Source organism: Lytechinus variegatus, chromosome 15 (genome assembly GCF_018143015.1).
Source record: "Lytechinus variegatus isolate NC3 chromosome 15, Lvar_3.0, whole genome shotgun sequence".
Taxonomy (NCBI): domain Eukaryota; kingdom Metazoa; phylum Echinodermata; class Echinoidea; order Temnopleuroida; family Toxopneustidae; genus Lytechinus; species Lytechinus variegatus.
In genome coordinates this window covers 14536090-14551428 of record NC_054754.1, presented here as the reverse complement: position 1 = coordinate 14551428, position 15339 = coordinate 14536090, and the positions used below count along the sequence as shown (strand labels likewise).

Sequence of the window (15339 nt, the reverse complement as noted above, 5' to 3'; positions counted from 1 at the left end):
GTTCGTTAATCCGAAAAATGAAAACCGGGAAAGCAGAGGCAAGGGGAGGGGGGCGGGGGACACTTTTGCCGTTCAATTATTATGAGGATGGGAAGGCAAGGGCGGCCGAACGAATTTTCGTTGGGGGTAAAGCCAAAAAATGAAACTCATACGTCAAAATGGGAAATTTGGTGATATTTTCACCTTAAGATTATCATTCATCTGCTTGAAGTCATTGTGTGTTTGATAGTGATTAAGTAGAGAAAAACTTTTTTGAAGTAACTTCTTATTATGGCAAAATGTATATTTAGGCTTTATTTTTCGGGAGAGAGTATAATGAGCGAGCGGCTTGGTAAAACAAATTCAAGGGTGAAGTTGTATAACGTTTGTTGTGGTCAATTATTCTTAAAATGGCATTATTGCGAGGTGTTGCGAGCGTGAATCACAAGCTAAAACTTAAAGGTTATTTTAATAAAAAATGAAAATTAGTTTTTAAAAATCCGAGCAGATTTCTGCTGTCATTAAAAAGATGTGCATCTAACTAAAGAATTAACACGAGCGCAAAACGCGAGCTTAAACATACTGACCAGAAAAGGAACCTGTTAAAGAAAGCATTTAGTGACCTTTTTAGGATGCATATTTCACCAATCGAATGAGAGTGCGAAGCGCAAGCTGAAAATTTTCAATATTCCAGCCTGAAAACTTAATTTAACTTGTATACTTTAAAAAGAGTATTTTATTTCGAAAAAAACATGAAAAACGGCATATTTATTTTTGAAAAAGGAACTTTCCCATTTTGGAAAATATAAATTCCCCTGTTTTTTATTTCATTTTTGATGCCTCCTGTCTCCCTCCCAGCGGATCCAACTTTCGTCAATTAGAGGGGGGGGGAGCAATTTTTTTAGCCATATTTTCCTTGATCGGCAGTTTAAAGTTGATTTTTGTTTGTTTCTTTGAAAGGGTAGTCCTAACAGTCAATAATTAGCTTTATCCTTATAAAATAAAGTAAATATGTAATAACATGATAAACCTTTTTAAATAATGCGAGTGCGAGCTATATATTTTTGTTAATATGATGGGCAATATGTTTGTGATCTTCAAAGCGAGATGCCTATGTAACTAAATTTAGACAATAACTGCTAGCAAGAAGCGCGAACAGAATTTTTAAATATATAAGCTCTGACCTGATCTAAAGGGGACATTTTAAGAACTTTTTGCAGTTAGCCATGAAGACGATGCGTGTTTTAACCAATGGCGGCGGAACGTTTTTTTTTTTTGGGGGGGGGCAAAGCAAAAAAAGGGGCCAATAGGGGCAATTTGTTGCAAACGGATATTTTCACCATTAGATTATCATCTGTGTAAAGAGGTTGTGTGTTTTGTAGTAACTAAATTGAGCACAATTTTTAAGTGATCACTAAAGTTATATATTTACGTTTCATTTCTGCGAGCGTAGAGAGCAAGCGGTTTGGGGGAAAAAGTCAAATCTGAAGATGTAAAATTCACCTTTTTGGTCAATTACTGTTAAAAGGGCATCCTTGTGAGATGTTGCGAGCGAATCACGTGCTCAAACTTTTGGAAATTTCATGTGGGCCTATATAGATATTATTTACCCAGGGAAGCCACTTCAGTTCTGAAAACTATTCTCCCAGCTATTATTTTTTTTTACATGAATGCTTAGAATTTCCAGTTTTCAGGTTGGAAAATCAGAAAAATTTGGCTCACGTTTCTCGCTCGCATCAAGTATTGAGGAACTCATTCTATTCCTGGTTACAAAAAAGAAGTATGAAATGTCAAGTTTTCATGTTGGAATATCACAAATTTTAAGCTTGCGGTTCGCGCTCTCATTATTTAGTTCGTGAGATATATATTCTATTCATGAGTCACTAAATGCAGTCCTTAAAAGATTACTTTCAGAAGCCTGTTGCATAAAACTTTTTACCTGAGAAAACTCTGGTAAAAAATTAAAACTAAGGTTAGTCTGATTTCCGCCATTGACTTTAGCACAGGGCAAAAACTCCTGTAAAAACAACCTGAGTTTTCTCAGGTCTCACAGGCCTAATTCATTCCCCATAGACTCATGTGTTAAATTGGCACTTTAAAAAATTCATAAAAAATAAGGATGAAATTCGGGGGTCGAATGTTTACTACCAGTGGATAGGATTTATATCTGGCAATCCATATCTGACCAGAAAAGGGTCCCTCGACCGGCTCATTTCAAAAATGAATTGGCGTGTTTGAAGACACCGTCGGGGGGAGCAGATTCATCAACTCAAACAGCAAAATGGCCCTAATCCTTCCGCCAGTCAAAATATAGTCCAAAATTGGTGATATTTCTTCCCAATTAGGGAAAAGGAAGTTCAGTAATTACCAAAAATAGAATCAGTGTTAGATGGACAATCATATGCATACACTTTGTCAATCAGCCATATCAAAATAAAAAAAATAGCAATGGGTTGGCTCGAATGAATATCTATGGCCTACCACTAGTAATTAGGCCCGTGAGACCTGTATTGTATGGCACATGAAGGTTTCTTTTTAATTTACCTTCCTGGCTTTTCTTCAACATCTGTACACTCACTTTATCACAAAGAAATGCATGAAATATACAGATGTGTTATGTAATGACCATTTCTAATGTTATTCCTAATGTGTAGTGCCCTATGGATTTACACACATCCTACATGCCTATATGTAGCTCAACAATGGATGCAATGTAGGGCCCAAATCCTATAATGCAAATTGTAGATATGAATAGTGTGCATATCTGGATTCAAGATCTGCCCACAATATAAATACCAGATTCACATGAGTTTAATTAGATAACAATAAAAAGAAATGAGAATCAACATACAAGCATACTATACATTCACATCTTCCTATGACAAGGGCCCAAGCCAGGGTGTAAGAGAAAGAGACAGGGGGTTAGATGGCTTGTATTCTAAATGGATGGGGGCTAGTCTGCCTAGAAGTCAGTAAAAGTTGAACAAGATAGCAGTATGTAGAACTCATTCTCAGCCCTCCCCCCCACATACTAACTATGCTTTTCTCTACCCCCCCCCCCCCCCTCTTGAATCCACCACTCTTCAGCCAAATTCTAAAGTTTTCTCTTCTCATTCCCTTCCCCATGAACCAATTTCACAAGCGCAATTGATGCAAGGCCTATCTAATGTGTACTTTATCTCGTGATGGGTGCAATACACGATTTACAGCAGCACTCGTCGGTATACAAAAACACACGACAACATGCTAGCAAGTCCCAGTGACAAACACACGCACAGCCTACACAGCCTAGCCTAGGTACACAAACACAGAGTTAGTTACTAATAACAACTTGTTACCTGTAGTACCCCCTATGTAGCCTTGTATAGCCATGAAGTTCAGTTTTTGGACCTCTTGATGATTGAAACATGTCTACTAGTAAAAACAATCTGCAACTGAAGAGTTGGGCAGGTATTTCATCCACTAAGGAATTCCCCATGTAATAGGCTATGCCAGGTTATATATAGGTCTCACAGGCCTAATTCATTCCCCATAGACTCATGTGTTAAATTGGCACTTTAAAAAATTCATAAAAGATAAGGATGAAATTCGGGGGTCGAATGTTTACTACCAGTGGATAGGATTTATATCTGGCAATCCATATCTGACCAGAAAAGGGTCCCTCGACCGGCTCATTTCAAAAATAAATTGGCGTGTTTGAAGACACCGTCGGGGGGAGCAGATTCATCAACTCAAACAGCAAAATGGCCCTAATCCTTCCGCCAGTCAAAATATAGTCCAAAATTGGTGATATTTCTTCCCAATTAGGGAAAAGGAAGTTCAGTAATTACCAAAAATAGAATCAGTGTTAGATGTACAATCATATGCATACACTTTGTCAATCAGCCATATCAAAATAAAAAAAATAGCAATGGGTTGGCTCGAATGAATATCTATGGCCTACCACTAGTAATTAGGCCCGTGAGACCCTCAGGTAAGAAGTTTCATGCAACGGGCCCCAGGTCAGTATATAAACAAATTACAGCTCGCCCTCGCATTAATTCTTTAGAAAGATACACATCTTTCTCACGATTACAAAAAAATGCTCCGAATGCTCACTTCACGTATTGTTACATGAAATGTCTACTAGTTTGATCTTGCGATTCGCTTTCAACATCTCACAAGGATCATTATTAGTATTATTTTTATTTTTATTACCAGCAGAAGCTGTTATTAAAAATGACATCCCCTCCAACATGTCCAATACAAATCCTATTATCTAGAGGTTGCTCGCACGCTTCCAACACACTTGATCCCCTGCATCTTTAATTAAACCATTTGCTTATAGGCAGCAATTGCTCAAATAAAATCACAATTAGCATATGCTTGATCAGGGCGCCTATATTCTTAATGAAATACATGCTTTGGCCCAACACACGCATGTTTCATCGATCGTTATTACTATCATTGCATAATATCGTGTAATCTTGTAATGACAACATCGTTTTTGTTACCAAAATGAATTATTTGCATTTTCGGAAATACGAACCTATTTAATTTTCGGATTAACGAACCTTATTTCGTTTTCGGATTAACGAACCTTATTTCGTTTTCGGATTAACGAACCTTCGGAATTACGAACCTCATTTCGTTTTCGGATTAACGAACCTTCGGAATTACGAACCTCATTTCGTTTTCGGATTAACGAACCTTCGGAATTACGAACCTTATTTCGTTTTCGGATTGACGAACCTTCGGAATTACGAACCTTCGGAAATACGAACCTTCGGAATAACCGAAGCTTCGGAATTACGAAGCTTCGGAATTACGTATGAACACAGTGTATAAATACAGTCAAGACGTTGTCAATTGTATGAACATAGGCCTTTGTGTTATATAGCCAAAGCGTAATGTATGAACACAGTGTGATAATGTCGTAAAACGTATTGTATGAACACATTCATGTTAACACATAGTCATTTTGTATGATATAGTCAACACGTAGCCAAACTGTATGAACACAGTGTGTTAATACTGCGAACATGTACATTCGAAAAAAAAAACTAAAAAATGACAATTTCATAGGGTCAGCTGGTTACAACTGTCGTATTTAGCTATTTTCTAGTCGTATTTTACTATAATTGAGTTATTTCTGACTATAATATTATGTCAGAAATGTGACTAGAAAATCAGTTGCACCCAGCTGACTACTGGTCTGGTCAATTTGACTGATTCGTTTCAACAGTGTACACATGCAATAAGTTCACTGTGCCTTTGTTTAGATTTTTTGTGTTATTTTGCGCGCCTGCTGATTTTTTTTTCATATCATATGGTTTTTCTTTCACTTACTGTAGGATTTCCCGGCCGGATTCGGGAGTGTAGCATTGATGTTCACTTCCCTTTCTTTCAAATTCGACGGATTCCGTTCACTCGGAGATATCTATCCTTAATAATCACTTATCTTGCATAAAAAAATCAAAAAGTTTTCACTCGAATAAATGATAGTTTCTTTCAAATTAAAGAACAAAGCCCTTCTACTGTGAAGCGGTCATTCTATTAAACAAAAATCGGTTTTCGGTTCTCGCGACGGCATGATTTTATCATTTCATTTCGTTTATAGCAATCAAACTAGTACAATGTGCATTATAATTTGCCTTTGGACGTTTCTTGCAGTTCTCATGGGATACCTTTTCTTTATTTTTATTCTCTCTTTACTATATTAGAGAATATTCTTCATTTTTCTTCATCTTTCTTTTATTTTTGCTTCTTTATTTTTTTTTCGTATCATCCTCGATTTCGCAATGAAAACGAATAGATGAAATAACAGAGTAGATAGCAACATCAAACAGGCATTTTCGGCATTTCTTAGATTTGGTGTGTATATTCTTTCTTCAGGAACACTGTGGCCTATAAAGCTCAGGGCAGCGGAATGGTTTTGAAAGTTTGGGGGCTGACTATGCAAAAATTCACAATCAAATGATCATTTTTTATATTTGCTTTTTAATTCTGTTTTGGGAAAAAGTGGGGGGGGGGGCTGAAGCCCCACCAGCCCCCCCCCCCCGTTTCGCGGCCCTTGAAACTCAGATGACGTTTCGTAATTTTGCCTTTATTGTAGCTTCCATGTAATCCTTGATTGTGTTGACTGCATACACCTCTTAGTAACACTGTTACCATTGTTCAGTTGTTGTAACTCTATAAGATACATCTACGAACACCATGTTTTTATAAAAGAAATGCGCTTTAATAATCGGTGCAGCACTGACGGGACAACCTGTATCACTAATCTTGCTTCCCTTTTTTATCATTTCTTCCAGCTAAGCCCCCCAATGGATTGTGCTCGATGCGTTACTTTGTGACCTACCTTTCTTGTTTTGGCTTCTTCACGGTATTCTTAGGCAGAAGCACGCTGAGTGTTGCTATGACGGTCATGGTGAATTCAACAAGTAACCACGAGCTTTATATCATGAGCCACCAGAATCAATCCATCGGTTTTCAAGTTTGCCATGCAAGCGGTCCAACGAATATGCATATGAGCATCAAGAGAGAAGTAAATTACCGTTTCTATTACATTCATATGGACCTTAAAGGTATTATTTAACTTTGTGAGCTGTCTGCTTCTGCAGCAGTCAATTTAAAAAATCCTCAAACCAAGATGAAATATGTGTACAAGTACATGTATTAGAAATTATAAAAAAAACCTGAAAATAACAATTATTGAGAATGAAAAGCTGAAAATACAAGGCACACCCTGACTTTGTAATTAGGCGTCTTAAAGACGCTTAAATAGAACACACAAGTGTATGGAATGAATTTAAGATGGTGTTCCTGTCACTTTATATTTCACTTTTTGAAGCATGCTTTTTGTTGATTTTATGTGTATTTTCATGCTTTTTTGTAAAACATATGCCAATTCAGCTGTAACAAGCTGCGATCATTTGTTCTAATAAAATATTGAATCTTGAATCTAAATAATGATTTTCGGACGCGATTTTTTCTGGGCTTCATCTTTGTAACATATCACCGAGTACACAGGTTTTAAGTGTGTACTTCTAGCTCAGATTTTTTAAAGTCAAATCAATGTTAGCTAATCACTTTAATTGGTTGAGACGCTTTAAGGGATGGTCCGGGCTGAAAATATTTATATTTCAATACGTATATAGAGTTAGATTCACTGAGAAAAATTCCGGAAATTTCATCGAAATCAGATATTAAATGATAAAGTTATTGAAGTTTAAAATTAAGCAATATTTTGTAAAACAGTCGACGTCATGAATATTCATTATGTAGGCTGATAATGTCACATTCCCATTTTCCGTTTTCTTATGTTATTACATAAAATCATTTTTTTTTATCATTTCATACTTGTGTGAATAATATTTCTCCCTTGTAATGAAATAAGTTGCAGCAATAAATATCTAATGTACTAAATCAGTTGTCAATCCATCTTTTTCTAGTTCTTGGAGGAAAAAAATTGAATAAACCTAATTTCATATAATGAAATACAAAAGAAGTGGAGACGTTACATCATCAGCCCATCCAATGAAAATTCATGACGACTGTTTTCACAAAATATTGCTAAATTTTAGAATTCAATAACTTTTTATTTATTATCCGACTTTGTAAAAAAAAAATCGGCATTTTGCTCAGTAAATTCTACTTTATTTATCAAACTATAAAAAACTAAAATATTGGAGTAAATACATTTGTGTTCCCCGCAGTTCAGAAATATTTCCCTTTAATCACTATCAAGGCGATGATGAGTTCTTATTGTCTGCATTTACTTTTTTATTTAGACAAAAGTATTGATGAAGAAAAATATAACTTTTGGTCTATTAACCCTCTTAGTCTAAATTACATTGGGGATGACTTAAACACATTACATTTCTCCCTAAATGATGATAATGTATTGCACCTAATGATCCCTGTAAATATATGTATCCTGATGATTTCGTTCTAAAATATAAATCTACTCCTCAAGCTTTTTTAATACCAAATGTCATTTCAAGGAGCTTGGTTTGTAACTACGATGAATTACAACCTCTTCTCAATTCATTAACTAAAGATTCACAGTCATTCGAATGTCTGGAACTTGGTTTAGTAGCAATATTCTAGTTCATGCGTTTGAAATCGATGGATATTCACTTGTAGTATAGACTTAATAAACACGGAGGAGGAGTAACTTTATACATTGATTTGACTTTATTTTACATATTTCACAAGTACAAACAACAATATGAAAACAATATCAGAAACTCATGAGAATACAAATCAGCCAAGGCATAACAATTAATTGAACTTAAAGAAAATAGCGATTTGGAATTAAAGACAATTTAAAAGATTGAAATACGAGGGAACCTGCATAAAAAGCAAACCTTGTTAAGTCTGCAGGATCCCCATATATATCGTCCAATATTTCCTTGTATTAACCTCAAGGCCATCCAATATTATATAAATATGGGACGAGCTTTGCATAAATATTGGACGAGTCGAAGACGAGTCCAATATTTTGCAAAGCGAGTCCTATATTTCCTTGTATTGACCGAAAAATGGGACATCCAGTATTATGATTATTATTCATACAGAGAATTTTAGCCAATTATTTATTTTGGGATATCTCTGTTTCCTTAACCAATCACAGTGCAGTTTACAAACTTCGGGTTTTCCCCTTCTAGTCGTCTAATATTTTCAATATTGTGTCACCTCGGAAAAAATATTAGGCGAGTTCAACAAACTTTTTAAGTGGGTCGAGTGCATCAACAAAATAGCACTTGTATTTGGGCTCTAAAATTGTCTGTATGAATAATAATGGTTATTATTCATGTTCTGATAAATATTTTAGCCTTGACCACCGTGACACTCTCTTTATTGAAATACAACAACCCAAAAGAAATTTTAAAAATCATTAATGTGTAAACGAAAAAGATAAGAACCTTCTCATATGTATCACTCTAAAAATTCGAATGTTTAATCAACAATTGAGAGGATGGAGGAGTGACAACCTTTTCCAAATGTTACATCCAACCTTGTATAAAGCTAAATCCAACATTTTAAGTGTTGGGTAGAACCATTTAAAGTGGTAAATGCAACATTTAGAAATTTGTCGTCACTCCTCCAACCTTTCAAATGTTAAGTTAACATTTCTTGGTTTTATGAACTACAATCACACCAAAATCTTGGGTAATTGCTGAAGCATTCAATAATTATTTATGTCGATTCCATGACTATCTATTCTAGTGGAGCGTTGTGGCCCAGTGGATTAGTCTTCGGACTTTGAAACAGAGGGTCGTGGGTTCGAATCCCAGCCATGGCGTAATTTCCTTCAGCAAGAAACTGATCCACAATGTGCTGCACTCAACCCAGGTGAGGTAAATGGGTACCGGTAGGAAGTTATTCCTTATAAAGCTGTGTGCGCTATGAACGCCTAGCTTAGCCGGGTAATATAGAAACGCCTTGAGCACCTAACAAGGTGGATATGTGCGCTATATAAATACCGTGTACCAGTTTCACTATTCCTTAACCTAACTTCCAATACCTAACTTCCAATACCGAAATATGTAATATCCTCTCATCCATGAAATCACTTTAGACATTTAGCCATTTTATATAATGGAGTACATGGAAGAGTAGTCCTTGCCTTACATCACCAGATCTGCCTCACTAGGTTCAGACTGCATTGCATAACATGTTATCAAGGCGTGTATTCACTCTTTTATCTACCCATTTTCGAAAGGGGAATAAAAACTCGTTTTTAGAGTAAAAAGAAAATTCAGACACGTTGATAGGTGAAAGACTGAACAATATCGGACAAACAATAAGAAAGTTAGGATTTTTTAAAGTTGTAAATACTGGTAATCACTATACCCACGGAGACTTCAAATTGGCCGCATTAGCTTAGCCGGGTAATATAGGAGCGCCTTGAGCACCTAACAAGGTGGATATGTGCGCAATATAAATACCGTGTACCAGTTCACTATTCCTTAACCTAACTTCCAATACCGAACTTCCAATACCGAAATATGTAATATCCTCTCATCCATGAAATCATTTTAGACATTTTAGCCATTTTATATAATGGAGTACATGGAAGAGTAGTCCTTGCCATACATCACCAGATCTGCCTCACTAGGTTCAGACTGCATTGCATAACATGTTATCAAGGCGTGTATTCACTCTTTTATCTACCCATTTTCGAAAGGGGAATAAAAACTCGTTTTTAGAGTAAAAATAAAATTCAGACACGTTGATAGGTGAACGACTGAACAATATCGGACAAACAATAAGAAAGTTAGGATTTTTTAAAGTTGTAAATACTGGTAATCACTATACCCACGGAGACTTCAAATTGGCCGCATTATGTAAAAATGTCATGGTGATGTACGGCAAGGACTACTCTTCCATGTACTCCATTAATGTACATAAAATGGCTAAAATGTCATTTTTTTCAAAACTTTTACTTCAAATTATATTTTTCTTTCATGAGGACATAAATCAATATACTATTTGGGTTATATTTAGATTACTGCCCCAGGGGAATAGATGCTTAGAGATCCCTGATAATTAACGGGATGGTCCAGGCTGGAGATATCAATATGCCGAGAATTTGATCAAAATTGGATAACAAATTACAAAGTTATTGAATTTTTTAGATTTGCATTATTCCGGTGAAACAGTTCTAGGCATGTCTTTATGAATATTCATTAAGTGGGATGATGATGTAATATCCTCACTTGTTGTTTTGTCTTTTATTATATGAAATTAGCTTTATTAAAAAAAAATTACCAATAACTAAAACAATTGGATTGACAACTGATTAAATGCATTATTTATTTATTGCCGCAACTTATTTCATCATATTGAGACACATCATTTATACATGTATGAAAAATTAAAAATTCATGATTTCATGTAAAAAGATAAGAAAAGGGAAAGTGGGGATGTAACATCATCAGCCCACTTAAAGAATATTCATGACGATGTGCATTATCTGCTTTCATGAAATATTAATAAACTTTAAAATTCAATAACTTCACTATTTAGGCACTGTCCCTGATCAACTTAAGACAGCTATGGTAGTACCCATTTACAAAAAAGTATGATAAACACGATATCATTATTGTAGACCTTGCCCTTTTTACCTGTTTTTTTAATGCTAGAAAAGATCATTTATACGCGGCTTTCAAGTTCCTCTCGTCCAATGACATATTAATATCACAACAATTTGGGTTTAGACAAGATTTTTTTCCACAGAACTTGATGTATTGAATTTGATAAATATTATTTCACATGCAATCGATGAAAGCAACTATTGTATCAATGTATTTATGGACCTCTAAAAGGCATTCGACGCCATCGATCACGACAATTTGATAAGTAATTTAGTATTAGATATGTTCCACTGCAGTCAGTGGCGTAACTACGGGGGGCATGGGGGGCACGTGCCCCCCCAATCGGCTGACCAAAAAAAAAAGGGGAAAAGGAGAAAAAGAGGGAGAAAGGAAGAGGAACGTAGTGGGAAAGAAGAAATTATTATTCATTATAATGGTATATTACATTATAATCATGTTATGTATATTACATAGGAAACATTTTTATCATAACTTTATGAAACATAATTTGCTCAGGGCCTATGTTGTCATTGTTCCGGGTGCTCGCATTGTCAGTTTAAAGAGATATATATACCTGTTGTACGAGAAACTCCCGTTTCAAGTCAATATACACCAAATATATTTTTGTTTTATGTAGTGACATACGCTTCTTTTTTCATGACTACTTAAAATGATTGCCCCATGTTAAGGTCTTAATATGAAACATTTCCTGTCCGTAATTACGTTCGCATCAGTGGAGTGGTGAGATAATTCCTAAAATCAGTCCTTAAAATGTCCCTTTTTCTGATCTGAATATCAACAATTTTCAGCTCGCGCTTCGCGCTCGCATCATTTGGTTAGTGAAATAGTATGGTCTTAGTGAATTCCTACTAGTAAGCCTTAGAATGCCGCTTCAGGTCTGAATTATCTAAATTTTCAGCTCGCGCTTCGCACTCGCAATATTTGATTAGTGAGATGCGTATAGTAATCATGATTAAAATGACTTCAAAAAGTGCTTCATGTCTTCAGATGTAATTCTAACAAAATCGGCAAGCGCTTGGTACTTTTGGTGAGATATGTATACTATTAAGGGATTCCTAAAATATAGTCCTTAAGAGCTCCCTGTTTGGGGTCAATATATACAAAAATTTCGGCTCGCGCTTCGCGCTCGCATTGTTTCAGTAGCGAGACAAGTACGTATCATGATTATAAAACCGATTATAATGTCCCTTTTAGATCTGAATATCAAAATTTTCAGCTCGCGCTTCGCGCTCGCATTATTTGATTGCTGAGATGCGTATTTTCATTCGCGATTACAATGACTATAAGTACTTCCTTAAAATTTCTCCATTAGGTCGGTATACCTGACAACTGAGCGCGCGAAGCGCGCTCACTAAGTGACTCAAAATTTTTGCTGGTGCCCCCCAATGCCGTGACCCACGGTACGCCACTGACTGCAGTGGTTCATCAGTTATTTGGTACATAGAAGGCAACAAGCAAGTGGTGGTCGATGGTGTCAAATCTAATCTAAGTTATGCATCTTGCGGAATTCCTCAAGGGTCTGTGTTAGGCCCTTTCCTCTTTCTTTTATAATTGCTCTTCAGTTTTACGCTTTTTATTATTTGCTGATGATATCCCTGTTACACTTACTCATGAAAAATAACGAACTTATGTCATCAGCAAATAACGAATTGGACAAACTACATGAATGGTTTGTTTGTAATATATTGCTCTTAAATTTTGATAAGACCAAGTATATAATTTTCCGAGAAAGAGGCGGGAAGGCTCCTTTAAACATTACAAATATTTTCATAAGTGGAATTGTTATCTCTTAAGTTGATAGTATCCCATTTTTAGGTGTCTGTTTAAATTAATATCTCTCTTGAAAATCCCATCCTAACTCAAATTGTACGAGAGGTTTCAAAATCTATTTGGGTTCTCTGCAGACTTGAACATTTTATGCCTCAGACTATTTTGACGCATACATTCGTAATTCCGAAGCTTCGTTATTCCGAAGGTTCAGATATTCCAAAGGTTCGTTATTCCGAAGGTTCGTTAGTCCGAAAACGAAATGAGGTTCGTAATTCCGAAGGTTCGTTAGTCCGAAAACGAAGTGAGGTTCGTAATTCTGAAGGTTCGTTAATCCGAAAACGAAATGAGGTTCGTTATTCCGAAGATTCGTTAGTCTGAAAACGAAATGATTAACGAACCTCATTTTGTTTTCGGATTAACGAACCTTCGGAACATCGAACCTCATTTCGTTTTCGGATTAACGAACCTTCGGAATATCGAACCTTATTTCGTTTGCGGATTATCGAACCTTCGGAATAACGCCACAAATGTTCGAATTAACAAACCCTTTTGCGTTTTCGGATTAACGAACATCGAGGTAAAGATGATTTACGTGTTTCGGAAACACGAACCTTACGAAGTGTGACCCTATTTTGACTACTTTTTTCCACACTAAAACTATTGTGATATTGTCTGGGGTCACACAATTAAAACTCAGATAAGTTATGCATTCTACAAAGAAAGCAATCCCAATATGTAATGCTGCATTTAATAGTCATTCCAATCCGCTATTTACCAAATTTAAAATTTTACCATTAAAAGGCTTCACTAACTTCACTTGTTTTCATGTACAAGTTCCATACTAAAATTTTACCTCCTATACCTTAAGAGATATTTTTGCCCCTAATTCATCAATTCATAGAATACTTGTCAGAGTGATCTCATTCGCTTCCCTCAAGTTCGGACGTCTGTTGTTTCTAATTCTTTTTTAAATGAATTTTCCCATACTATTGAATAAATTTCCCAAATGACCTTAAAACAGCTCCACTATTTCTACATTAGATAAAAAAAGTTATGCAGGGCAATGTTAACCTCTTAACATCCCTGAATTACGGATGGTGGCTTTTTTTTCGCTTTTTTTTTGCTGCATGAATGTGTTATCTATAGACAAGAGTATTTTCTTTGACAGTTATGTTTTTATTTTTGATAATTGTTGATATTTTTGCTACCTGGGGCCCTTTGCCTAGAAATTTTGCCATAAAAAACTCTGGCAAATAAACAAAAACCCTGGCAAAAAATTGCCATAGTTTTTTATGGCAAAAGTTTTATACAACGGGCTCCTGGTGGCCCCTTTATAAGCCTTGCTTCTCCGGGGTCATTACCATGATTGTATTTTCCCTTAATTTTGTTGTCATCTTATTTGTATTGTTTTTGTATTTGATGGTTAAAATAATAAAATTGAACTGAATTGAATAAAAGTGAAAACTGCTTACCATAGTATTTACATTTTGTGTTGGCTTAAACGTCAAAATGTGTCAAGTCTATTTGCCAACTCAAAATGCGAATTCAAAGAGGAAGCTTGGGTGGTCATTTAATCTATAAAATAAAACGTGTTATTTTGATAATAATGCAGTGACTCATATTTTTTTCTGAAATGTATAAATTCTATTATCATAACACAAAACAGGATGGTCCTTTCCACTGGAACAGCTGGACCCAAGAACTCATTTTGGCATCTGGTTTTTACGGCTTTCCCTGGTTACAAATCCCGGCAGGGTTTTTAGCCGATGCCAACGGGAATGCTGCCGTCTGGCTGTTGGCGATAGGTTTTGGAGGATCTGCACTATGCACACTTTTGACGCCATTTGTTGCTTATCAGGGAGTACCTTTACTCGTTACGATCCAGATTATTTCGGGTATTTTGCAGGTTCGTTGGTCCAGCATTTCTTTAAAAAAGTGTGACTTTGCACCCTGGTTGGGGGTGGTACTAAAAGTTACTGCTCCGCCTCCTGAAGGGATGAACAAGTTCTTTAGAAAATGAGAATTTCAAGTAATAAACAAATCAAATAAAGAAAATGGAAAAGAGGGAATTGAAGAAAAAAAAGAAGGGCGAGTATATTGAAAAGCGTCGTCTGGTCGCAAAATTACAAAAATAGCCCTATTTTTCATTCAGGAATAAGTGGACTAAATTTTCAGGAGGTTACCCTCCCCCCACCCCCTCTCATGAAAATACCCCGTGCCAAAAATCCCTTCAAGTGTCATATCGAGCCAGTTATCGGAATAGTAAACTAAAATTATTTACTATTTAAAACAAACAAACGTCAAAGTCTGATGAATAATCAATCCAGTTGAATAATAATCGATGAAAACAATTACATTCTGCTTGTCTGATTAAACGTCCGTATAAAGCGCTTTATAAATTATTGTATACATTGTTATCATTATGAGTGAACTTTTCTACCAATCATCAAGTATAACGTTACAAGATGATATCGTATTCCATTAT

The 15339-nt window shown here is 35.7% G+C and overlaps 1 protein-coding gene across 1 annotated transcript in view; it reads left to right on the top strand.

The window, feature by feature from the left end:
- LOC121429038 (sialin-like) overlaps positions 1-15339 on the top strand; it is a 29891-nt gene that overhangs the window by 2242 nt on the left and 12310 nt on the right. The window contains exons 2-3 of the mRNA XM_041625935.1: positions 6273-6505; positions 14521-14760. Coding sequence (XP_041481869.1) covers positions 6273-6505; positions 14521-14760 — 473 coding nt within the window. The remainder of the gene's footprint in view (positions 1-6272; positions 6506-14520; positions 14761-15339) is intronic.